The sequence below is a fragment of the Nicotiana tomentosiformis genome, chromosome 11, assembly GCF_000390325.3.
Source record: "Nicotiana tomentosiformis chromosome 11, ASM39032v3, whole genome shotgun sequence".
In the NCBI taxonomy this organism is placed as follows: domain Eukaryota; kingdom Viridiplantae; phylum Streptophyta; class Magnoliopsida; order Solanales; family Solanaceae; genus Nicotiana; species Nicotiana tomentosiformis.
Window position 1 is genome coordinate 70,969,585 of NC_090822.1, and position 24,664 is coordinate 70,994,248.

General features: G+C 40.6%; 2 protein-coding genes across 2 annotated transcripts; one reads left to right on the top strand and one right to left on the bottom strand.

Moving 5' to 3' along the window:
• Window positions 1–12,520: 12,520 nt before the first annotated feature.
• On the bottom strand, window positions 12,521–12,862 carry LOC138901635 (uncharacterized). Its single transcript, XM_070189414.1, has one exon. It carries the CDS (start codon window positions 12,860–12,862, stop codon window positions 12,521–12,523), a length of 342 nt encoding a protein of 113 aa, XP_070045515.1.
• Window positions 12,863–22,257: 9,395 nt separating this feature from the next.
• LOC138901636 (uncharacterized) lies at window positions 22,258–22,959 on the top strand. Its single transcript, XM_070189415.1, has 2 exons — window positions 22,258–22,358; window positions 22,446–22,959. The coding sequence occupies exons 1-2, from the start codon at window positions 22,258–22,260 to the stop codon at window positions 22,957–22,959; spliced, it is 615 nt and encodes a 204-aa protein (XP_070045516.1).
• The last annotated feature ends 1,705 nt before the right edge of the window (window positions 22,960–24,664 follow it).

Consider the following 24,664-nt stretch of genomic DNA (forward strand, 5'->3'; position numbering starts at 1 on the left):
GCTTTTGGTGTTTGAAGTACTGTAACCTGTGTAACTCACCGTCATTGGTTCGGATGGAAACAATATTCAGCCTCGATTCCTAATACATTGTTAGGTATCTGGGGCATGTAAAAGATTGCATAACTTTGCGTTTTTCTTAAAGCGGTTTATTTTCAATTCTGAGCGCTGAATTGGAAAATCAGACGTCTGTTGCACGGATATGGGTCATTTTTTGTGTGGTGCATGGCGTACGTACGTTATGTTTTATCCTGTATCAACTCCCTGTTGTATTATTGTTAATTGGTATGTTATGGGTCATGGACCAGTTCACTAAATTCTTTTATTATCTAAATGACCAAATAAGGGAAAAACTAACGGAGTAGATTACTTGGATTTTATATCCGCTATGCCTTTATCATAGAAAATTACATAATAAATGTAATTTTAGAGGCAGTCGTTGGATATACATATTTCCCATTAGTTAGAGAAATTTAGTATGAAAAACTCTTCAAATTGCAGCGATGTATTCTGATAGTCTACGTTACACCACTCGATGCTGATACCATAGGTCATATCTTCTATTTTCACGTTACTCTCTATTCACGGATCCACATTTTTTCTCAAGAACAAAGGCGAAAAATTCACCCAATGTCGATGACATGGTGTTTTTGGCCATTCAAAGGTGTGTTTTCATGATTTAAACTATCCTTGTTATTTACTTATTTATTTATGAGTAGGCAAAACATATTTTTGGTCAGCCACCAAAAACAACAGCTTGGACATTAAGAATCAAGGAGTGCCTCTTAACTAACATTTCCGACGTATATTCTGACTGATTCCAATTTCTCTAATAGATAGTATTTCAATTAGGGGCACTCAACGATATTTGTGGCCTTCAATTTTTTTTAATAAAAACGTATACATATTTTATTAAGTCTATCCTCCTAGCTTTTTGAGTTGCAAAATTATTAATTTTTTTTATAGTCAATTTATTCTAATATATTTTTTTCCAAATGATATCATAGGTAGTCAATTTGATCTCTCTTGAGACATTGTTAATTTTAAGTAAGATAATATAAATTTTAATTTTAAAAATTATTTTTTCCTTACTATTTTAATTCGAAAAATAAGTCCAAATAATGACTACTATGTTTTAAGAAAATTTCAAGATTAAGGCAATATTTCTAATTAAGATTCTCATCATCCAGTGATGCTATTTTCTTTTACCACTAAAGAGAATCAAAATATTTTCATACGCTTCGAATTGTTCGATCTGATTTGAAGTGAAAAAATGACTTGATCTACAAATTTTCTAATTAATATTGTAGACAATAAATTTGCATCAAGAAAATAATCAAGACTAGAAAAATATTGCAAAAGTTGTAGTATTTTATTTCAAATAATTTGTGTGTTACAATCTCTATGAATTATCTGATTCTTCTTTCCAACAGTATATAAAATAAATTAAGGAGCCTTTGAGCTTGATCCCGAATTTGAATTCGATCTATCTCCTTAAATACCTTGATTATCGCCACGAACAATAATTATGTTAAGATCAAGTAATCCTAATCTTGAACGCCTTATATTTGTTCGTTCTTGATCTTGAACTTGATTTATTCAACTTGAACTTGATTGTTTGAAACTTGAAGCTTGTGGAGAAATTTGCGACGTTTGATCCACGAGCTCTCTCTTGCTTCTTGTTATGATTTGTGATCTTTATTTTCTGAGTTATGCAAACCTCTATTTATAATTGAGGGAGGGATGTAGCTGTGTGATTTGATTGGTTGACTTGAATCATTAACCAATCACATTGAAGTAGTGTCAATGCCGCATTTGATTGGCCAAAATACGTCACTTGCACACATGGCGTAATTTTATTGGCCTTTTAATTTTGGCATCTTATGTCATTTTGACACATGGCATGATCCTATTGGCTTTTCTGTTTGACCTGGCGTGTCACGCTATTTGACACGTGGCACCAAACTGGATATCTAGGAAGATGACATCTTGGCTTAATGAAGTAGGCTCACCACTTGTAGCCTAATTAAATGGGCTAGCCCAATAGATTTAGACTTATTTATATAATCCATATGTATTGAACTTATATAATTAATTCAATTATATTAGCCCATAATATTAATTTGAACTAAAATATATTTAATTTGAGATTAAATTAAAATTTCTTATGTATTTAAATATACTAAAATTTTATATGCCTACAAATGCCTCTTCCCTCAAAACTTGAAGAAGTACAAACTTATTGAAATCCAAAGCCAAGGTTTGAAGTACTCGTGAGAAATAATATTTTAGGAACATGATATCGTCTTTGCTGATGCATGGTTTCAACTTCAAATTTGTAAAATCAAAAGCATCATATGCTTTTCGATATTGGCGGTGCATATTTCATTAACGCGTCTCATTGAATGATTTTTTTTAGATATTTTATATATCTATATTATTATAAAACATGAATATAATGTCGGTTTATAAAAATAACCTTATAATGTTAAATATAATAACTCACAATAAAAGGACATAACTGAAATTCTAGACATTTATAATCCTATTAGTTTTAGGACATAATACTACAAGTTAGGAATCCTACCTGATTACTTGTAACGACCCAACCGGTCGTTGTGAGCATTTGCACTTCGCTCGGTAGTTTACAGGCATGAGTAGCTATGTATGATGTATTTTGATTTGTGTGAATCGTCGGTTTTGGTTTTCAGGTTATTCGGAATCGAATTGGAAGAAAGAATTTCATTGTTGAAGCTTTAAATTGGGAGAGTTGACCAAATTTGACTTTTTAGCAGGTGACCTCGGATTGGAATTTTGATGGTTCCGTTATCTCCGTTGAGTGATTTTGGACTTAGTAGCATGTCTGTATTGTGATTCGGAGGTCCGTAGTGGAATTTGGCTTGAAATGACGAAAGTTGAATTATTTGGAAGTTTGACCGAGGGGTTGACTTTTTGATATCGGGGTCGAAATACGATTCTGGAAATTGGAATAGGTTCGTAATGTGAAATGTGACGCGTGTGCAAAATTTGCGGTCAATCGAACGTAATTCGATAGGTTTTGGCATCAGTTGTGGAAATTAAAGTTTTAAAGTTCATAGATTTCGATTTGAGGTGTGATTCATCATTTCGATATTGATATACGTGATTTGAGGCCTCGAGTAGGTCCGTGTTATGTTATTGGACTTGTTAGTATATTCAGACAGGGGTCCCGAGTGGCCCGGATGAGTTTTGGACGAGGTTCAGATCATTTTCACTTCATGGGCAAAGCTGAAGGCTGCTGGTTCTAGTATGATCGCACCTGCGGTTGGTTTGCGCAGGTACGATGGCTGCAGACGCGACAAAGGCGTCGCAAATGCGGGATGAGATCTGGATGAGGAAGACCGCAGAAACGGAGATTTGGGCGCATATGCGATGCCGCATGTGCGGCAGCTCGAACGCAGGTGCAGAGTTGGAGGGTGTCGGTAGAGGTCGCAGGTGCGATGGGATTTCCGCACCTGCGATTGCGCAGATGCGGGCAGGGAGTCGCAGAAGAGGAAATGGCGAGGAAGCCGAACAATATAGGTGCCAAGTGTTTCCGCAAAAGCGGTGGTCGCAGGTGCGACGAATGTTCTGCAAATGCGGAATAGCTGAGTAGAAGCTATATTATCGAGGGTTTTGGTTCATTTTTACATTTTGGGAGCCATGGAGCTCGGATTGAGGCGATTCTTGAAGCAATTTTTACCATATGAATTGGGGTAAGTGTTCTCTCCTCGGTTTTGGTTATATGTCATGAATCTATCTTCGTTTTTGGTAATTGGATTGTGAAATTTAAAGAGGAAATTGGGGGTTTTGGCCTAAAGTTTCATAATATGAATTTTTGAGTTTTGAACATCAAATTGGAGTCGAATTTGAGTGAAACTAGTATGGTTGGACTAGTAATTGAATGTGTTGTTGAATTTTATAAATTTTGTCGGGTTACGAGGTGCGAGCCTAGGTTGAGCTTTTGGCCGATTTTGGGCTTTTGATTCAAGATTTGATCCTTTTCGATCAGGATTGGTTCTTTTAGCATTGTTTGAAGTATTTGAGTTGTTTTTGGTTAGTTTCGAGCCGTTCAAAGGCCAGAACGTGCGGAATGGCATTTTGGAGAATCGCTTGGCTTGCTCGGTGTTGGAATTGGCTTGTTCGAGGTAAGTAACTCTTCTAATCTTAGTGCTCAGGGTATGAAACCCCGAAATGCGTATTATGTGATTGGTATTGAGGTGACATACATGCTAGGTGACATGCGTGTGGCGTGCACCATATGAATTGGGACTCTGTTGTTTCCATGACATTGTATAGTGGTCCTACTTTGTTGATATCTGTGTTTTCATCATGTGATAAAGTAGTTAAGCTGTCAATCATGCTAGATATAATGTTTAGGCATTATGCCGATATTGTTTGGACCCATAGTGGTCGTTTCTTACTGTCATCTCACGGATTTCATTGATATTTATTACTCAGTCATATTCATGCATTCATATCATATCTCAGTCTCAGTTATTTATTGATACATCATATCATTGTTGTCGGTCTAGTTTCATGACATTGTGAGCCCGTGAGTGAGACTGGAGAGATTGATGACTGAGTGAGGCCGGTAGCATGTTTGTGAGGATGTTGTCACTATAACACGTAAGTTATCCGTGCAGTACGTGAGTTGTCCGTGCGATTCTAGATGTTGATATTATAGCACGTGAGTTATCCGTGCGATTCAAGATATTGATATTATGGCACGTGAGTTGTCCGTGCGAATTATAGTGCTTGTGCTGAAAGGAGCCCCTCCGGAGTCTGCACACCCCAGTGAGCGGAGTCGACTATATATATGTGGATCGGGTTGCACGCCCAATGTGCCTTATGATCATATATGGATCAGGCTGCACGCCGCAACAGGTATTGTACAACGCTGAGTGATTGAGTGTGCTGAGTATTGAGCGTAGTGAGAGAGAATGCGAGACAGTGAGATTGAGTACTCTGAGAGTGTGAGTACATGAGTTCATCATTGAGATGCATTGCATTTGACATGTGTACTTGAGATACATGCATAAAGATGCATTTCCTTTTTCTACCTGGTTTTGGGGACATTTATGATTTTACATGTATCTTGACATGTAGGCATAAAGAAGTACTTTCCTCATGCTATCTCAAAATGAAGCAATGAATCATATTACTATTTGTTGAAAGAAGTTTTGGGGAAAAATCACAATTTTCAAACTTACTCGTATATTGGCTTTTCGGTAAAAAATTTGGATTTTCACTAAGATACTTGAAAATAAATGCCTATTTTTCTGAAACTGTGAACGAACTGAGCCTTTTATTTCTGATATTCTTCTTTTGTTATTGTACTATGCTGTTATGAACTATTGTGGAATATTGGTGTTGGACCCGACCTTTTTGTTAGCTCGTTACTACTTTCAACCTAAGGTTAGGTTTGTTACTTATTGAGTACATGGGATCGGTTGTACTCATACTATACTTTTGTACCTTGCATGCAGATGTTGGCTGCTGATGTTGCTATGTTCGATGAGAGCTGGATTTGAAGATGTACATGCGTTCCGATTGTAGCTGCCTCTTGTTCGTGGTAGCCTTAGATCTATAAAACTCTGTTTATGTACTTTTCAAACAGACGATGTATTTATTTCATTTTCGCTTTGTAAACTCTATTCTTAGAAGCTCATGATTTGTACTACTAGTTTTTGGGGAACGTAACAGATTCAGATAAATTCTTACTTAATTACTTTATTAATTGTTATTGGAATTGGTTAGTGGTTAATTGACTTACCTAGCAGGTTGGGTTAGGTTCCATCATGACTAGTGATTTTGGGGTCGTGATAAGGTGGTATCAGAGTCCTAGGTTCATAGGTTCTTCAAGTCATGAGCAAGTGTCTAGTAGAGTCTTGTGGATCGGTATGATGACGTCCATACCTATCTTCGAGAGGCTACAGGACATTTAGGATATACTTCCAATCTTTCATTCCTTATCGTGCGACATTGATTCAGCTTGAAGCGTAACTCTTTGAATTCCTTCCACGCATTCGTATGCGCATGTGAGCGCTCGATATCGGTTGTGCGCCGGCAGCTTATGATTCTATGAATGAGGTTCGAGATGTGTATTCTGTGTTTTGGTGAAAGGCCAGTCTGGAGGACTTGAGGCCATGGTTAGACCGCAGCTTGAGCTCGGTAGCTTCAGTGGTAACTTATATAATTGGACTCATATGTCCGGTAATGATTTAATGTCCCAGCGAGTGGAATTTGTGGCTCAATGAGTGGTGAAAGGGCTATGTGGTGAGTATGATGTGACTGCGAGATATGTTTGGATTGTTCAAATGTGGCGAGAAGAGTTTACTTGAGAGGTAGCAAGGACTATTGGGTGTTTGATTTCTGTCTTGATATGGCGTATGGTCTCGAGTTATGGGTGTGTTGAGGGATCTCTCATGTTGTTTAGTTATGGAGTAAAGTAGATTCCCATGTCTTGTTGATGAGTTTAGAATCAAGAAGATTAAGTGATTGCGTAGTAGTCGTGACTGTGGAAGGGTATAGAGAGATGCCAGTTTGAGGCAGAGCAGGTAGGTTATCTCCTGCGAGGCGTCCTGAGGTTGTGTGGTACTTATGATATTTTGTAGAGAGTTCTCTTTTACTAGTGAATGATATATGTTGCAATTTGAGTTTGGATCGCTTGTGGAAGTTGGCTTGACTATTACAAGGGTGAATACGAGATTTGCAGATAATGTTAAGTATTAGATGGTTTGCGTTATAGGAGCTCAGGAAAGATTTGGTTGAATCTCATTGCGGTATTATGGCAGTAATAGAGTATGTGCATTGTGAGTTATTGAGTGTTTTAATTTATGGCTTTGAGCCAAGTGGGGGAGCTTGCTATTGACAATTTAATTTTATGGTTATGTGTTAAATTTTAATTTTGGTCTGAGGCATACTTGTGGATTAATTATGACTTGCAGAGGTTGAGTTCGAGAATGACTCGAGTAAGGAAATTTCTGGATGCGGGTTATGGCACTTTAGAAGTATATGAAAATCATAAAATAATTGAGTGGTTATTTGCGAAGGATGTAGTGTACATAGAGTATGAATTCGATCTGTGGAATTAAAGCAGTGTTACTTCTTTGGAGGTTGGTGTACTAATGGGGCACAAGTCGTTCGGTCCGTTTGGTCGGTTCAATTGAGATTTGAGTAGAGTGGATGACTCTCGAGAATGGTTCTAATGGATTCAAGATTTATATGTAGCGATTTGGAATTTTCAACATTTGTATATGGCTAGAAACTGAGAGTTACATTGGATGGTGTCGAGACTTGTGGCATTTTATACCATTATGGGTAATGCATTTCAGCATCAAGAAGGTGAAGGAAACAATTTTAGGTTCACATAAGGTCTCCTTAGAGTGGGTGTCGCGGTTGTGGTGCTTTGGGTTGGTTAAGAGAGGAGTCAACGACTTATGGGCCTTAGGGCATGGTGGTTTTATACTAGGGTCTCTTGTGTGGTGAATTTTGGTTAAGGATCGTGGTGTTCTAGAAAGGAGAAGTATCAATTTGAATGCAATTTGGAAAGGACTTGGAGAAATAGGACAACTTGGTAGTAGGTTGGATCAACACAGTAATGGATATAATAGGTTCTTTAGATACCTATGATGTGGCTGGTCTCCACAGGTGTTTTGTGGCAATGCTCTTAGGTTTTGGCAACCTGTGTGGCTGGGTGAGTTAGAGAGATTCGGTTCAGATAGCTTGGTTATGTGCAAATAGGTTTCGAAGAGTTCTCAATGGTTTTTTATCAAGGTTCGAGGGGTATATTTTCTGCTGGCGTGAGGAGCATGTGGTGTATAGTGAATTTCTCCTGGATGAAATCAAATGGAAGGTCCTTGGCTAATTGAGTATGTAGTTGCTTGTGACTCAGAGTGGACTATGCATTTCTCATATTTTTCATATGACGACATGGTATATGTGGTGTGTTGTGCGAGATTGAGATTTACATGAGCGGAATCACAGTTCTGTTTGGAAGGGAAGGTCATAAAAAACATTCGTAGGAAGCATGGACGGTTTCAGATGACTAGATAAATAATATTACTAATTGGTATGGCTTGATGTGAGTATACATTTCAGGAGGGGCAATGTGTTTTGATGTATGGATACTTCACTAGTACTGTGACACTCTTCTAGTTGATCGATTGCTGATATTCAAATTTTGCTATATGGCACGGAAGAATTTTAGAAGTATTCCTCGTGGGATGATCGTGTATGAGAGATATGTTAGACATTCTAGCGGTGGAGTTGGGATCAAATATGGTGATTCGTGTGTTCTATGGATTTGGAGATTGGGAGTTCTCATGAGCAAATTGTTTCATGGTTGTGGACCATGAAGTTGTGGCCGAAGCTAGCCAGATGATAGTATGTGTTATGGTTCAGTCATTGTGGACTTTCAGAGGTTATTTATCTATCTGTGGGTGACTAGAGCTGATTTGGGGGTTCATTGGTATGCCCAATTAGGATGTATATTCCACACCGAGCCGGATTGGTTGGCTCCATACTGCTATTGTTGAGGGATGTTCCATTCGGTTGTTGTTGAGTTTATTCGTGTTCTGAGATGATCTGTGAGTTAATCTTCTATGCTAAGAGAAGTTGTGATTCATTGGTTATATGCACATATGGTGCGGTTCTATTAGGGCCTTATAGCGGAATTTGAGCGAGAAGAGTATTTTCCATTTAGCTAGCTTTCCGGTAGGCATTGGCTTCTAAAATATGTATTTGAGCGGGTCGAGCCGAGATATCAGATGCGTGGTGTATGCTGACATGTAATGCCTTAGCTTCTGAGCAATCCAAGTCAGAGCACAACAAGTGCGTTCTATCAGGGTATACTTGGCCTCGCATGGCGTGAACTTCTTGCTTAAGTAGTAGATGGCATGGTCTTTTCCCCCCAGTTCCGTCATGCTACCCCAACACATAGCTGAAGGCGTTGTCCAAGACAGACAAATAGAGTAACAATGGTTTCCCTGGTTTGGGGGGAACCAACACTGGCAGGTTTGAAAGATACTCTTTTATTCTGGCGAAGGCTTTCTCGCACTCCTTCGTCCATTTTGTGGTGATGTCTTTCTTCAACAACATAAAAATGGGTTCACAAATTATCGTGGACTGGGCTATGAAACGACTGATGTAGTTCAATCTGCCCAAGAAACTCATGACATCCTTCTTGATCTTTGGTGGCGGTAATTCTTGGATGGCCTTGATTTTTGATGGGTCCAACTCTATCCTCTTCGTGCTTACAATGAAACTCAATAATTTTCCAGTGGGGACTCCGAATGCACACTTTGCTGGGTTCAACTTCGAAGTGTATCTTCGCAGGCGTTCAAACAATTTCCTCAAGTCGTCCAAGTGCTCCGAGCTCTTTCGAGACTTTATGATGACGTCATCCACATACACTTCAATCTCCTTATAGATCATGTCGTGAAAGAGGGTCATCATGGCCCTCATGTAGGTGGCGTCGGCGTTCTTGAGACCGAACATCATAGCTCTATAACAGTAGACTCCCTACGTTGTGGTGACAGGTGACTTTTCTGCATCTTCCTCGTGCATTAAGATTTGATGTTATCCAGCGAAACAATCCACGAACGACTGTAGTTCATGCTTTGCGCAATTGTCGATGAGGATATGGATGTTTGGCAGATGAAAATCATCCTTTGGACTAGCTTTGTTGAGATCTCGATAGTCCACACATATTATGATCTTTCGTTCTTCTTGGGTACTAGGACGATGTTTGCCAACCAGCTTGGATAGTTGGTGAGCCTTACCACATTTTCTTCTATCTGTTTGGTCACTTTTTCCTTTATCCTCAGACTTAAATCAAGTTTGAACCTTTTGGGTTTTTGCTTGACTAGCGGTCTGGTAGGATCGGTGGGCAGTCGATGCGAGACAATGTCGGTGCTTAATCCCGGCATGTCATCATAGGACCATGCGAACACGTCGACGTATTGTCGGAGGAGCTCAATCATTTTTTCCTTCTGATCGGCTCCTAGGTGAATGTTGATCCTGGTTTCTTTTACATCTTCTTCACTTCCAAGATTACACTTTTGTTTCTAAGGTTTGGGCTTTTTATGACTCTCCAATTGCTCGATTTTCTGCAGGAGATTGTCGGGCATCATGCTCTCATCATACTCCTCGTAATCTGGATCGTTGCGCTCAACAGTTTCGTTACATGTCATAATCATGGAACACAGATTTTTATCGGTTTGATTATTGAAAAGAAAAAGCTAAGTATAAATAAAACGGTAAATAAAGTTGCAATATTTAGGAAAATGATTCTTTTTATTTCATCACAAGGGGAACGTCTTAAGCGTCCACATGAGGCAAATGACAAAAGGGTACAAACACGGTACATGCCTCAATTGACCATGCTCTTTTCAAAAGAAATCTTTTACAGTTCCATAATACCAAGACTCCCGACGTACCAAAGATGGACTGGCGGTCCAATTCTGTAGCTCTTCCCCTGGTTCGGCATCCCTGATAGTCGGTGTATTGATGTCAGTTCCTTCATAATATTCTTCAATCATATTCACAAACAGCTTTCCCATCTCGTCGATGATATCATCTTCGGGTACTGAACTCTGTCTCGGACTTGCAACATACTCTGGCACAAAAACCTTTTTCCCGGAGCTAACGATGCGAGCTTTCCCTTCCGGAGGTTGATATCCTATGACAACCCTTCCTTTCTACCCATTATATTCAATTGCCTCTATTTATTCCATCTAACTTGGTTCCTAACCCTGTTCCTAGCCTGTATCCATATTTTATCACCTCCCTCATAGCCATCTTGGATCTATACGGCGAGTGCATTCCTAAGTTTTGTCCAGTCTTCTCCATCTCGGTATTCTGCATGATTTCCACATCATGGAAGGCAACTCCATCTTCTCTTTAATGAATGGAACGACATACTCCAAATAGGCGGAGTGACCCCACTCGCCATGAACAACGATCTCCTGGAATCCCCACTCAAATTTTATGCATTGGTCAAACTGGATGGAACGACCCCTTCTATATGTATCCAGAGCCTGGCCAACATCAAGTTGTAAGAAGAAGAGATGTCCATTACTTGAAACAACACTGGAAATTTGACCGGCCCGATTTGCAAAGCTAGATAAATTTCTCCAATAACATCTTTTTACGAACCATCAGAGGCTCTCACCCTCACGTGGCTTTCTTTGACTTCCCTCAAATGAATTCCCACCTCTCATAGGGTGGAGAGTAGACAAATATTGACTCCTGATCCGCCATCGACCAACACTTGGGACACTATTTTGTCCCCGCACTTGACTGTTATGTGAAGAGACTTGTTGTGACTTGCGCCTTCGACAAGGAGTTGGTCTTTTCTGAAAGTGATCATGTTTTCTTCGACCATATTCCCAATTATCGCGGTCAATGCCTCACTAGTGGTGTTACTTGGTACACTTACCCCACTTAGTACTTTTAACAGGGTGTCCTTATGACTGTAGGAGCTCATTAATAGATCCATGATAAATATCTATGCTAGAGTTTTCTTTATCTGCTCTTCCACAAAATACTCTTTGCTTGACATTCATTTCTAAAACTTAGTGCCTTCTGGGTTTGTTATGTTTCTCCTTGGAATTTGTTCTCTCCTTGGATTTCCTCGATTGACATCTTCAAGGGCGTATCATCTACCGGACCTAATTATGCCATGGGCTGCAGCAGAGTCTATTATTTTGGCTTTTCCCTTTTGCTGGTATGTCCAAGGGACGGTTTTGTACTCCCGACCTTCTTCGTCTCGAGTAGCATCGGCAGGTTGCTGCGGATATGTGTGAACCATTACCGTAGGCCTTAGTTGTACTGTAATGACTGGAGCCTTTGAGGAGGGATCCTTGTGTCTTCTACATTTCCTATAGTGATAATTGTTCCCTTCAGGTCATACTCTTCGTCTAATGTGATCATGTTAGCTCCCTTGTTTTGATGATTTAGTAGTGGGTTGCGATTCACACTGGGTGGTGCCAGAGTGCACTGAATGGCTCTGCTCTTGAGAAGGGTTTCAATTTCATTTTTCAACTTGAAATAATCTTCAACATCATGTCCAGGTACATTGGAATGGTACACACAACTTGGAGGGATGTTCAGGAACCCTTCCCCCAATTAGGTGTATCAATCCCGCTCTTCTCAATCTTTCAAACAATTGGTCCAGAGGCTCAGCAATCGGGGTATAAGTTCTAGGACACCTCTCTTCAAAGTTGGGAAGAGTGTGGTGCATAAGCAGGTCGATTTTGATGAGTAGTGGTTTGGATATGAGCGTGTGGTCATTGTAGGTTTTGGTTGTTGTTGGCTCAAGGAGGGTTGTATTGTGGTTGAGGGTGGTAATATGGCTGGGTATTATAGACTTGAGCGTAAGTGGATGGTGTTGAGTAGTTGTTTGGGAATAATAGGTGCTTCCGTGATGTAAATTGGGTTGGTAGTAAAGGATGACTGTTGAGACCTCCTCTTTCTTCTTCTTTCCACTATCGATTGACCCTTATTGGATGGCCTTGCTGGACGCTTGCAATGCTGCCATGGATTGTACTTTACCAGATTTTATGCCCTCTTCTAAGAAATCTCCCATCTTGACCATCTCGGGGAATTTCTCTCCCATCATTCCCATCTTCTTTTCAAAGTATATTCCCTCCTGGGCTCTAATGAAATAGTTGGTTAGTTCACTATCATCTAGCGGAGGTTGCGCTCTAGCAGCCTCCGACCTCCACCGTCGTGCATATTCTTGGAATGATTCAGATGGTTTTTTCTGTAGGTTCACTAGTGCGAACCGATCAGGAGAGATCTCTGTATTGAATCGAAAATGATTCATGAAGTCCTCCTCCATATCTTGCCAAGTTCTCCAATTTTGCAGATCATATCGAGTATACCAGGTGAGTGCTTCTTCCATCAAAACTTCTTATAAATAACTTCATCCTTAGCTTCTCGTTCCTCCCCACTCCGACTAACTTGTCGCAGTATGCCTTCAGATGTGCGTGAGGGTCCCCTGTCCCATCGAAGATATCAACCTTTGGGGGTTTGTACCCTGCTGGCATATCCACATTTGGATGAATACACGTCCTTGTAGTCTAAACTTTCACTTTCCCGGGCAACTTGGAGACTCTTCATTTGCCTTCTCAACATTTGCAACTACTCAGATACTGACTCTTCTTCCTTACGCCTGACTTCTCTCTCCATCTCGGCGTATTGGTCAATCTAACAAGGCACCCTGACCATGACAGGTGCTGTAAAGGTAGATTCCGAAATGACATATACAGGGGGAATGTACTGCTCATGGGTGGCGGCATGTTCCACAGTTATGTGCTGGTTAGTGGTGAAAGTGACTCCGTCACGAGGAGGGGTAGTTACGTTAGTGGTAATAGACGAGTTCTATTTTGTCCGAGTGTATTGTGGTACATAAGGAGTGTGGATAGGGGGATTTGGTATGTTAGCGGGGGTTACGGGAGGTATGATTTGAGTGGTGTGAGTTAAAGTTAGGGTGTTGTTGTTTTGGCGTGATGTGGAAGGAAAGTGATCTAGAAGTGAATCCAAAGAAGGGAATCTAGGTGGCTGAGGAAGTGTTTTCACAACCAGGTGCACCAGTTCTCTGATATGTTGTACCTCCTTCCTTAAGGTCTCCATTTCCTAGGCCATCCTAGCCACGTGTTCATCCTTCCTAGTGTTGTATTTTCCCCCGATCGCCCCGGGTTGTCGGCTATGACTAGAACATGTTCAGTTAGGTCTTTTGCGGCTCACATCTTTCCCTTTGACCTTAGATTGTATGGCAGTTCTGCCAGTTTTGGTCAACACAAACCAACTTTCTTTTGTTTTGGGGGTAATAATAAAGCAAAAGAAAAATAAGATGAAAGAAAAGAAAAGGAAAAAAGTCAGTTTCTTCATTTATACGAGCAGAAAATCACACATAGCAGATAATTCGTGCAATACAGCTAGCACGTTACTAGAATTCGTGAGGACCTCTCATTGCCGGAGGTATGCCTAATTCACAAATATTTGACAAACATTTAAACTTTTTCCAATGTCGATACTAAATCACAGTCGACAAATTTGAACACCACCTTAGTCGGATCCCAAAATTCTATCAATAGGCAAGTGAGCACCCTGTCTGTTCGGATGTTCATCAATGTAGTTAATGCCCCCAGGTGCGTCCGAACCTCATCTCCGTGTTATCGACGAATATTCTTCCACCATTGTTTCAACATATGTAGTGCTCCCATTACCATGCTGATTTCAAGGATGTTTTGGTTGATTTCCATTTTCTGAGGTGGGTTAAAGAAAGATATTTGGGTAAGTGTTTGCTTCGGATCCTAAAGTGTCTTGTCATGTTTGTTAGTCTTTCCACAGAATTTATGTTGTTGGGTACATGACCCATTGACATCAAGGTGGCTTTCCTAATTGTGTATCGGTACCAAGGACTGACTCACGTAAGGTTTATGCAGTATAGCCTATTTTACTAGAGTAGAGTGTTTCCTACTTTTGAATTGGACTAAAGGCTGCGAGAAGTTTTGTCAGTTGACCTGACAAAGCCGTTCTCTGAAACTAGAGAGTTTTGAAAAGAAGGTTCGGAGGGGTGTAAAAGACAACCCTCACATGCCATTAAGTGTGATAGTGTACGACCAAGACTCGATTGGAAGAAATGTGATGACAGCATGTATAAAATAGTAACAGACAAAGGTGTAGCATCAATAATCATGATAATCATAAAGAGCAAATAATTATAAAGAGAAAATAAAATAGGTAAGCATGTAATTGCAATTTCAACTATAATCAAAGCAAGGTATAAATAAATCTAGAGGAAGAGTCACCATGTTGTTGCATCCTATTTTGCACTAGTCAAGACATGATTTAACTTGTAGTTTCTCTGTTGTTGATGAAAGAGAGCCGCCACCTAATATTTAAAGGTATACTAGGGTATCTATTTAATTACTAAGTTATATTCCTTGCAGGTCTGCAAACCAGTGAGATTATGGGTATGAGTTCTTGTTCTTCTAAAGGGAAGGTGTTAGACAACCTTTAAAATCTACCTGAGGTAGCTCCATAGGACTTAGAATAATTTTAAGGAATCAGTTATTTATACTATGCTTAATTACCACTAAGGCATGGCTTACTATATATTAAAGGGAGAATATATGTAAGACTTAGGAGGGATGTGAGATTGTAACAGAGTTATTGAAGGTTAAGAGACTTCTGAAAGTAGTCCATATTTTAAGCTTGTAATTATTAAGTTATGAAAGTAATTAATTTAAAGAATAGATGCTTGTATAATTTTAAAAGATGTTCGTAAGAAAAGTGATTCTAAATGTACCTTTGTTTTAAAAATTTTGAAGAAGGCAAATCTTTGAAAAATTCATTTGAGTGACCGTTCCTTACAGTTTTTCATGAAAAATATGGTTTCATTCGTTGTTAGCAAAGACCAATGATTCTTTTTCTAATTTCCATTGAAAACGGGCTGCTATTTTTTATTAGAGCCTGAGCTTCAAAAATTTATAAGAGAGGTGAGTGTATGAGATGAACAAGTTATAACTAGCGAAGCGAAGATTAATTATTAACTAATTCTCTTTAAATCATATATTAGTTATAGTTTGCCTATGTTTCATGTAATATTGAAGGTAAAGCACATAATCTAATATATGAGTGTTAAATACATGGTAATGAAATATGATAAAACGACAAAGGCAATAAGCGAAAATAATGAAGCAGTAAACTAGGCTATTGAAATAATGAGCAGTAACGAAAGAAGTAAGGGAGAGAGGAATGGACTATGATGGTTGGGCCCCAATAAGGTAGGCCCAACAATTGAGAGACGCGGCTATAGCGGACTTGACTCTTCAAAAAATGCGGCAAAGCTGATTTGGGCCTGAATTCCTTAGGAACTGAGTAGGACCATATGTATACATTCCCAAAAAAGAAAGAAGGTCATTAGAAGTATATCCCACATTCTCAACATATTCAAAGCATATACGAAATTTGTATAGACAAACAATTGGAACAAGAAAAAAAACAACAGTGTGGGAAATTATATTAATGTGGTGGTTTTACTTGGCAAATAATTCACAATGAAAGCCTTTCATTGTCATTAAACATTAAACCCCCAAAGAACTAAATGTGTCAATGAATTAAGGACTAAGAAGGAAGTTCTACTCAAGATCGATGCTCCCTTTGAATCCCCTGATACTTCAAAGTTGCCAAAGGACTCAAGACCCAGGGCAATGCTTGTGCTAGGAGGGCAGCCCAACCTAGAGTCGAACTCCACTCCCAAATACCCTTAAACACTAACAACATGTTTTTCTTACAGATTTAAATGCCATCGAGGCCCTTTCAATGTAAACTAAATGCTATAGTATTGCTTACCACAAAAATATATTTTTCCTCCTAACATAAGAACATATAGTCTACATTGGATACCAAACGAACATATATCAAATGAATCTAAAGGTCTGACTTTAAAACACATATAGGTATGGAGCAGAAGCATCATAAGAATACTACAAAGGCCTGATCATTAGAGAAGAACATATTTTAAGGAAGGGCAAGCTATATAGGGTCATATATGCAACAACTCAATAGATACAAATGTTCTTGTTTATGGAAAATCAAATGTGAACTGGTTGGTTTGATTTTAGCACATACCTAGGTTGATACTACTATTTTAACACTTTTAAAAATCAGCAATGAAGATTCAGGCAACACAATCATGACTAATAATTTACAGAGGTTATCAAAGATATCTAGGACATGATCAAATCTTTCCATAGGTCTACAATTTCACAGATCAAAACATGAAATCCTTAAGGATTTCCACAGAGTCATACTCCTAATAGTGTTAGCTTCAAACAAATCATCATGTTCAGATAGCATCAGCAAAGGTCCTTATAATATTTTAGGGATCATATTTGGTTTTAAATTTAAGAGTAGGGAAAGGACTGGGGTGGTTCTGGACAAGACAATGAAATCAAGAATCAAACAGGAACATGCAATACCTAGTTAGTTACATGAGCACTTCAAGTGATATAATACTTTCATACAGACATGGAAGCTTTACACATTTATGAAGTCAGGTTAAACATGACATGAGGAGAAAGAGTTACAGATAAAGAAAAGGCATTGCATTAAAATAGGTTTAAATCAAACCTAAGTCTAAATTAGTATCTGAGTATGAAATGGCCATGCTTATGTTTTCACAAGTTACCACTTGGTTATAGCTGAGTAACTAGGTCCTGTTTTTCTAGAGAAGACAATCTTAAAAGATAAAATGCATGTCAACGTTTCAAAGATCAATGATAACCCTAAAGGATTAGAGACATGAGGTATGATACCAAGTAAGTTTTAGATTGAACATTCAGCTGAAGATGTTAACTAATCAAGAGAAAAACCAAATTCGGCCTAACAAGTTATCAGTCTTTTATAACAAAGAAAAGAAACAGGATCATGATTGTGTTATGGGGAAAGATAACTTAGTTTTTAACAAATATGTACAATAGGAGTACTGGGATTCAATAAGAGAAGAAAGTTTAATTGAAACAAAATTAGGTCAACAGATGCAACAACAACTAGACTAAATAAAGACCATAGTGGCAACTCAGTAATAGTTTAACAAACATAAGTAGAGAAGAAAAACATATAAACACTTAGAGTTTATGATTAAGGTTAAAGGATAGAGGATATAAACTTAAACACCTTCAGATTCATCTCAGTCAGGGTTATCAAATAATAAGCTCAACTTCAAGACTCACAAACTACAAAGATGTAACAGATATGGATAAAGGTAACTGCAGATCAATGAAAAGTTGTGAAGTTCATGTGAACATGAACACATAATAACTCAAACATGTAGACTGTTGGAAACTCAGGAACAAAGATCAGTAGGAATCAATTAACAGTTTGATCAATCATCGATTAAAGACTCAAAAGCAGGACAAATAATGACAAGTGGATATTAGACTAACAGAACAAAAGCATTAACATACTTATCACAAACACCATAAAACAATTGTAATACCCAGAATATAACAAACATATTTGTAGCATTCAAAGGAGATGAACAAAAGAGAAGGATGAGAGATGTACTGACCTTTTTTAGAGAAACAGACCAAATGAAGGCTCTTTATCAATTGCTTAGTACCCAGGAACCTCAAGTTTGAACCAGCGACAATACTCAGCAAATGAAAAGAAAAGAACGTAAGAAAACCTAGGCTTTTGAACTCTAAATTTCTTAGATGATTGATAGCGTTTGTGTCTGTGTATGTGTTTTTATTTAGTGTAAGGTGGTTGGTTGTGTTAGGTAAGAGCATTGAAGGCTCCTATTATAGTGTCATTCTAGGCTCTAGGGTTTCAAAGGATTCAAATTGTGAGTGGAAAGTGATGAATGGTAGATGATGTGAGCACAATCAGGTGAAAATCTTGGAAGACAAAGGGAAATCAGTAGAGATTTTACCTGAGGAGGGGGAAAGTTGACCGTTGAAGGCAAACTCCATTGGATGAGAGCTCATTATCCCGAGGTCGCTTAACTTGACCTCTGGACCAAGAATAAGTATGATAGCACTGTGAAATGGCCATCCATGCCATTGATTTAACAGAACATAAAGGATTTATGGGATTTGACCTTGCATCATTTGTTCTAGGTTTTTGAATTTGGGGGTTTGAAGTTCCATCAGTGGAATGGAAAGAAAACAACATTCTTCATTGCCTAGAGACAAAATGGGTGATTCTCTATGTTTGATTTGAAAAAACAAAGAAGAAATCTGTAATGATCCGGCCGGTCATTTTGAGTGTATTAGCCCTGATCCACTATTTACTAAATTCTCCGTATCTGTTTCTGCTTATGTGACTTGCCGGGAGGTCTTGTTTTTGGTTTCAGAGTGTTTTGGGGCACTTAGTCCCTATAATGGAAGCTTAAGTCTTAAGAGTTTGTCCGTAGTCAGAATTGTGTGAAGAAAACTCCGGAATGGAGTTCCATCAGTTCCGTTTGCTCCGTTGGGTGATTTTGGACTTAGGAGCATGTCCGGACTATGAATATGAGGTCTGTAGCTAATTTAGGCTTGAAATGGCGAAAGTTGAATTTTTGGGAAGTTGACCCCGGGGGGGGGGGGGGTTGACTTTTTGATATCGGGGTCGGATTATAATTCCGGAAGTTGGCGTAGGTCCATAATATTGTATATGACGTGTGTGCAAAATTTGAGGTCAATCGGATGTGGTTTGGTATGATTCGGCATTATTTGTAGAATTTGGAAATTTTGAAGTTCATTAAGTTTGGATTGGAGGGTGATTCGTGTTTTTGTTGTTGTTTGACGTGTTTTGAGGGCTCGACTAAGTTTTTATGGTATTTTAGGACATGTTGGTATATTTGGTTGAGGTCCCAGGGGCCTCGGGGGTGTTTCAAATGCTTAACGATTTGAATTTGGACTTAGGCAATGGCTGAAGTTTTCTGATATCTGGTGGTTTCGCACCTGTGGTGGGGAGCCGCAAGTGCGTACTTGCACGTGCGGGTGAAGGAGCGTAGAAGCGGGAGTTGAGGAGATGGACATGGGTTGCAGGTGCGAGGACATTTCTGCATCTGCGAGCCCGCAGATACGCTCGAAACTCCGCAGATGCCGAGAATGAGATGGAGGGGAAGATCGCAGAAGCGGACCTTTGTCCGCAGATGCGACCACTTGCTCGCAGATGCGGACCCAGTACCTTAAGTGATTTCCTCACCTAAGAGGGAAATTCCATAGGTGCGGCGTCGCAGGTGCGACAGTAGGTCCGCAGATGCGGAAGAGTTGGGCAGAAAAATAGGATTTCGAGGGTTTAATTCCCATTTCGATTTTGGGACTTGGAGAGCTCGGTGTGAGGCGATATTTTGAGGTTTCTTCAAGAATATTGTTGGGGTAAGTCATTCTAACTCACATTGGACTATATTTCGTGAATCTATTGCTATTTTCATCATCTAATTAGGGATTTGAGTTGTAAATTTGGGGGAAAATGGTAGAAACTTCATAGGCTAATATTTTGAGTTTTGGAAGGTGATTTTAGGTTGGATTCGAGTAATTCTTGTATGGTTGTAATCGTGAGTGGATGGGTGTTCACATTTTGTGACTTTTTGTCGAATTTTGAGACATGGGCCCGGGGGCCGGTTTGAGCCTATTTCAGATTTTGGCTTATAATTTCGTGTTTTTCTTGTGGAATTGATTCTTTAGGCCTATATTTATTATATCGTACTGCTTGTGGCTAGATTCGGGGCTTTTGGAGATTGATTCAAGGGGTAAAGGCATTGCAGAGTAGGATTTTGCGAGGTTTGAGGTAAGTAATGGTCTTAAATCTGGTCCCGAGGGTATGAAGCCCCAAATTTTTGTATGATGTGATTATTTTGGAGGTGACACACATGCTGGGTGACGGGCGTGTGGGCGTGCACCTTGGGGGATTGGGACTTGGTTCATCCCGTGAGACTGTAAAGTCGAATAGCTTATTGTTAATTGAATGTTCCCTCTCTCTTCTAGAAATCTGACTGCCATTCATGTTAGAAGCCATGCTTAGGCCATATGTTATCCCTGTTGGGACCCGCATCAGTCGAGTACTTGTTGATAAACTGCTATTTGCTGTCTTGAACTCAGTCACAGTGCTACTTGCGAGTCATATCTCTGTTCCTTTTTATTTTCTTGTAGACACTTGTTATTAACTCTTTTGGATGATTTGTATGATTTATGAAAGCCCGAGAGGGCTGGAGAGGTTAGAGACTGATATAGAGCCTGAGTGCCGAGATGCGAGCTATGTGAGGGTATATGGATAGGGTTGCACGCCGCAACGAGCCTTATGGCTATTTATGGGCTATGGATCGGGTTGCATGCCGCAACGAGCCTTATGGATATTTATATGATTGGGTCGGGCAGCACGCCGCAATGATATAGCGCTTGGGCTGAAAGGAGCCCCTCCGGAGTCTGCACACTCCTAGTGAGCGCAAGTACCTATTGAGTACGAGTACTGAGGGCTGAGAGCCGAGTGATTTGAGCTGTTGTGATGAGTTGAGTGACTGTTGCCCGGAGAGGCTGTACTTGCTTTTTCATTTGTTGATGCATTTAGTTGCTATCTGTCATTGTTATGAAATTTATGAAAGATTCTATATCTGGATTACCTGAACTTTAACTGTATAAAACTGATTGGACTTAAACTGTCGGATGTGAAAGCATGTCTATTCTTTGGTGGAATGATTGAAAATGAACTGTAATTGTATAGCTCGTCACTGCTTCTCAGTTACTTATTTATTTCTGATACTTGCTGAGTTGGTTGTACTCATGCTACACTCTATGAGGTAGCTGCCGGCGTCCGCAGACCTTGTCTCTCCTTCTATGTTTTCTTTTTTTTTTTTCTGTATTGACACTTAGACACTATTTTTATTAGACTGGATATCTAGATGCTCATGACTTGGTGACACCCCGATGTTTGGGGCTATCTTTCAGCATTTTAATTTGAATTCAACTCCGATTTTTGTAAAACATTTCTGGTATGAAAAAGCTTTGAATTATTCTTTTTATGAAATATTGAAGTATTTTGAAAGGTCGGCTTGCCTAGTACCATCGATAGGCGTCATCACGACAGGTTAGAGTTTTTGGTCGTGATAAGTTGGTATCAGAGCCTAGGTTACATAGGTCTCACGAGTCATAAGCAGGCTGAGTAGAGTCTTGCGGATCAGTACGGAGATGTGTGTACTTATCTTCGAGAGGCTGCCGAACCCTTAGGAAATTTCACATTCTTGAATTCTTGTCGTGCTAATATGTTGATTCTGGTAACTAAATTTCTGTTGTTCTAATTCTCTCATAGATGGTGAGGACGCGTACTATAGGGCATTATGGATAGCCACTAGTACCACCAGGTAGGGCCGCGAGAGGCCGAGGTCGCAGTAGGGGCAGAGGTACAGCTCGCACCGCAGCTAGGGCAGCACCTACAGATCCACTAGTTGCCCTAGTTCAGGAGCATGCTCCAGTTGTGGACGAGCCTGTGGGACCAGCTCAGGAACCACCTCTGCCTATTATGATTCCAGGCCTTCAGGAGGCCTTAGCTCAGATCCTGACCACATGTACCAGTCTTGCTCAGGAGGTCTCTGCTCCGGTTGCGGCAGCCACTTCTCAAGCCGGGGGAGGTGCTAAGACTCCCGCCGCCCGCACACTAGAGCAGGTGGTACGAGGATTCTAGACACCGAGGGCACCACCAGCCCAGCCGATTGCTGCTGTTCAGGACTATGTGGTTCCTGTCATGCCTGATGATGAGCAACGTCAATTGGGAAGGTTTGGGAGACTCCAGCTTCCATCTTTCAGCGGTGCCGAGGGAGAGGATGCATATGGCTTCTTGGATAGGTGCTAGAGGATACTTCGTACCGCAGGTATTTTAGAGGCCAGTGGGGTCTCGTTCACTACTTTTCAATTCTTTGGGGCTGCCTTCAGTTGGTGGGAGGCTTACGAGAGGCATAGGCCAGTTGGCGCATCACCCCTTACATGTCAGCAGTTCTCCGGCCTATTCCTGGAGAAGTTCGTGCCACAATCCCACAAAGAGGAGTTGTGCAGGCAGTTCGAGCAGCTTCATCAGGGTGATATGTCCGTGACGCAGTATGAGATGAGTTTTTTAGAGTTTGCCCATCATGCTATCTGGTTGGTTCCCACAGAAAGGGAGAGTATTGGGAGGTTCATAGATGGCGTCACTTTTCAGTTGCGATTGCTTATGACAAGAGAGAGAGTATTTGGTGCTACTTTTGATGAGATTGTCGACATTGCTCGTCAGATTGAGATGGTTCGCAGCCAGGAATGGGTCGAGAGGGAGACCATGAGGCCTCGTGGTCAGGGTGGATTTAGCGGTGTTCCTTCTGGGGGTCAGTCCCACCACGGTAAAGGTCGTCCTTTCAGACATGCTCATACGGCTCGCCCAGTTCACCGTAGTGCACCATATGGCCATGGTTCATAGAGTTATCAACAGGTACATTCATCTCTCAGTGCTCTCCCAACTCAGAGTTCATCCCGTGCTCCATCGGGTCAGTGCTCGTCTATGCCAGGTCCTTCTAGCAGTTATCCCAGTGCTCGAGGCTCCCTTCAGTTCTTAGCACTAGCACCGGGGAGTTGCTGTGAGTGTGGATAGTTTGGTCACATGAGGAGGCAGTGTCCCTGCCTAGTGGGAGGTCCAGCTCAGCAGAGGAGCCAATCTATGACATCAACACCAGTTTCTTCACCACCTGCTCAGCCAGCTCGAGGTGGAGCCCAGTCAGCTAGGGGCTGCCCGGGAGGGGGAGGCCGATCAGGGGGCGGCCAAGCCCGTGTCTATGCTCTCTTGCCAGACTAGATGCCATTGCTTCAGATGCTGTGATTACAGGTATTGTCTCAGTTTGCCCTAGAGATGCCTCTGTATTACTTGACCATGGTTCCACTTATTCATATGTGTACTCGTATTTCTCTCATTTTCCGGATATGCCTCGTGAGTCTCTAGTTTCACCTGTTCATGTGTCTACACCGGTGGGCGATACTGTCATTGTGGACCGTGTATGTCGTTCATATGTGGTGACTATTGGGAGTCTGGAGACTAGAGTGGATCTCTTGTTGCTTAGTATGGTCTATTTTAACGTGATTTTGGGTATGGATTGGCTGTCTCCATGTCATACTATTCTAGATTGTCACGCTAAGACCGTGACATTAGTGATACCGGGGTTGCCGAGGGTTGAGTGGAGTGGCTCTATAGACTATGTTCCCAGTAGAGTGATTTCATATTTGAAGGCTCAGCGAATGGTTGAGAAGGGTTGTCTATCTTATCTCGCCTTTGAGATGGATGTTAGTGTAGCGACCCCTGTTATTGATTCTATTCTGGTGGTGCGAGATTTTTCGGATGTGTTTCCTGCAGATCTGCCGGGCATGCTCCCCGGCAAGGATATTGATTTCGGTATTAATTTGGTGCCGGGCACTCAACCCATTTCTATTCCACCGTATCGTTTGGCACCGATGAAGTTGAAGGAATTGAAGGAGAAGCTTCAGGAACTCCTTGATAAGGGGTTTATTCGGCCTAGCATGTCACCTTGGGGTGCACCAGTTCTATTTGTAAAGAAGAAGGATGGTACTATAAGAATGTGTATTGGTTACATGCACTTGAGCAAAGTCACAATCAAGAACAAGTATCCATTGCCGCATATTGATGATTTGTTTGACCAACTTTAGGGAGCGAGGGTATTGTCCAAGATTGACTTGAGGTCAGTGTATCACCAGCTGAAGATTCGGGACTCAGATATTCTTAAGACATCTTTCAGGACCCGATATGGCCATTATGAGTTCCTTGTGATGTCTTTTGGGCTGACCAACGCCCCAGCAATGTTTATGCATTTGATGAATAGTGTGTTCCAACCTTATCTTGACTCGTTCGTTATTGTATTCATTGATGACATCTTGGGGGTACTCTCGTAGCCAGGGGGAGCTTGCCCAGTATCTGAGGATTGTGTTACAGCGGTTGAGGGAGGATAAGCTTTATGCAAAGTTCTCCAAGTGTGAGTTTTGGCTCCGTTTAGTGGCGTTCTTGGGACACACGATGTCTAGTAAGGGTATTCAGGTAGATCCAAAGAAGATAGAAGCGGTTCAGAGTTGGCCCAAACCATCCTCAGCCACAGAGATTCGGAGTTTTCTCGGTTTGGCTG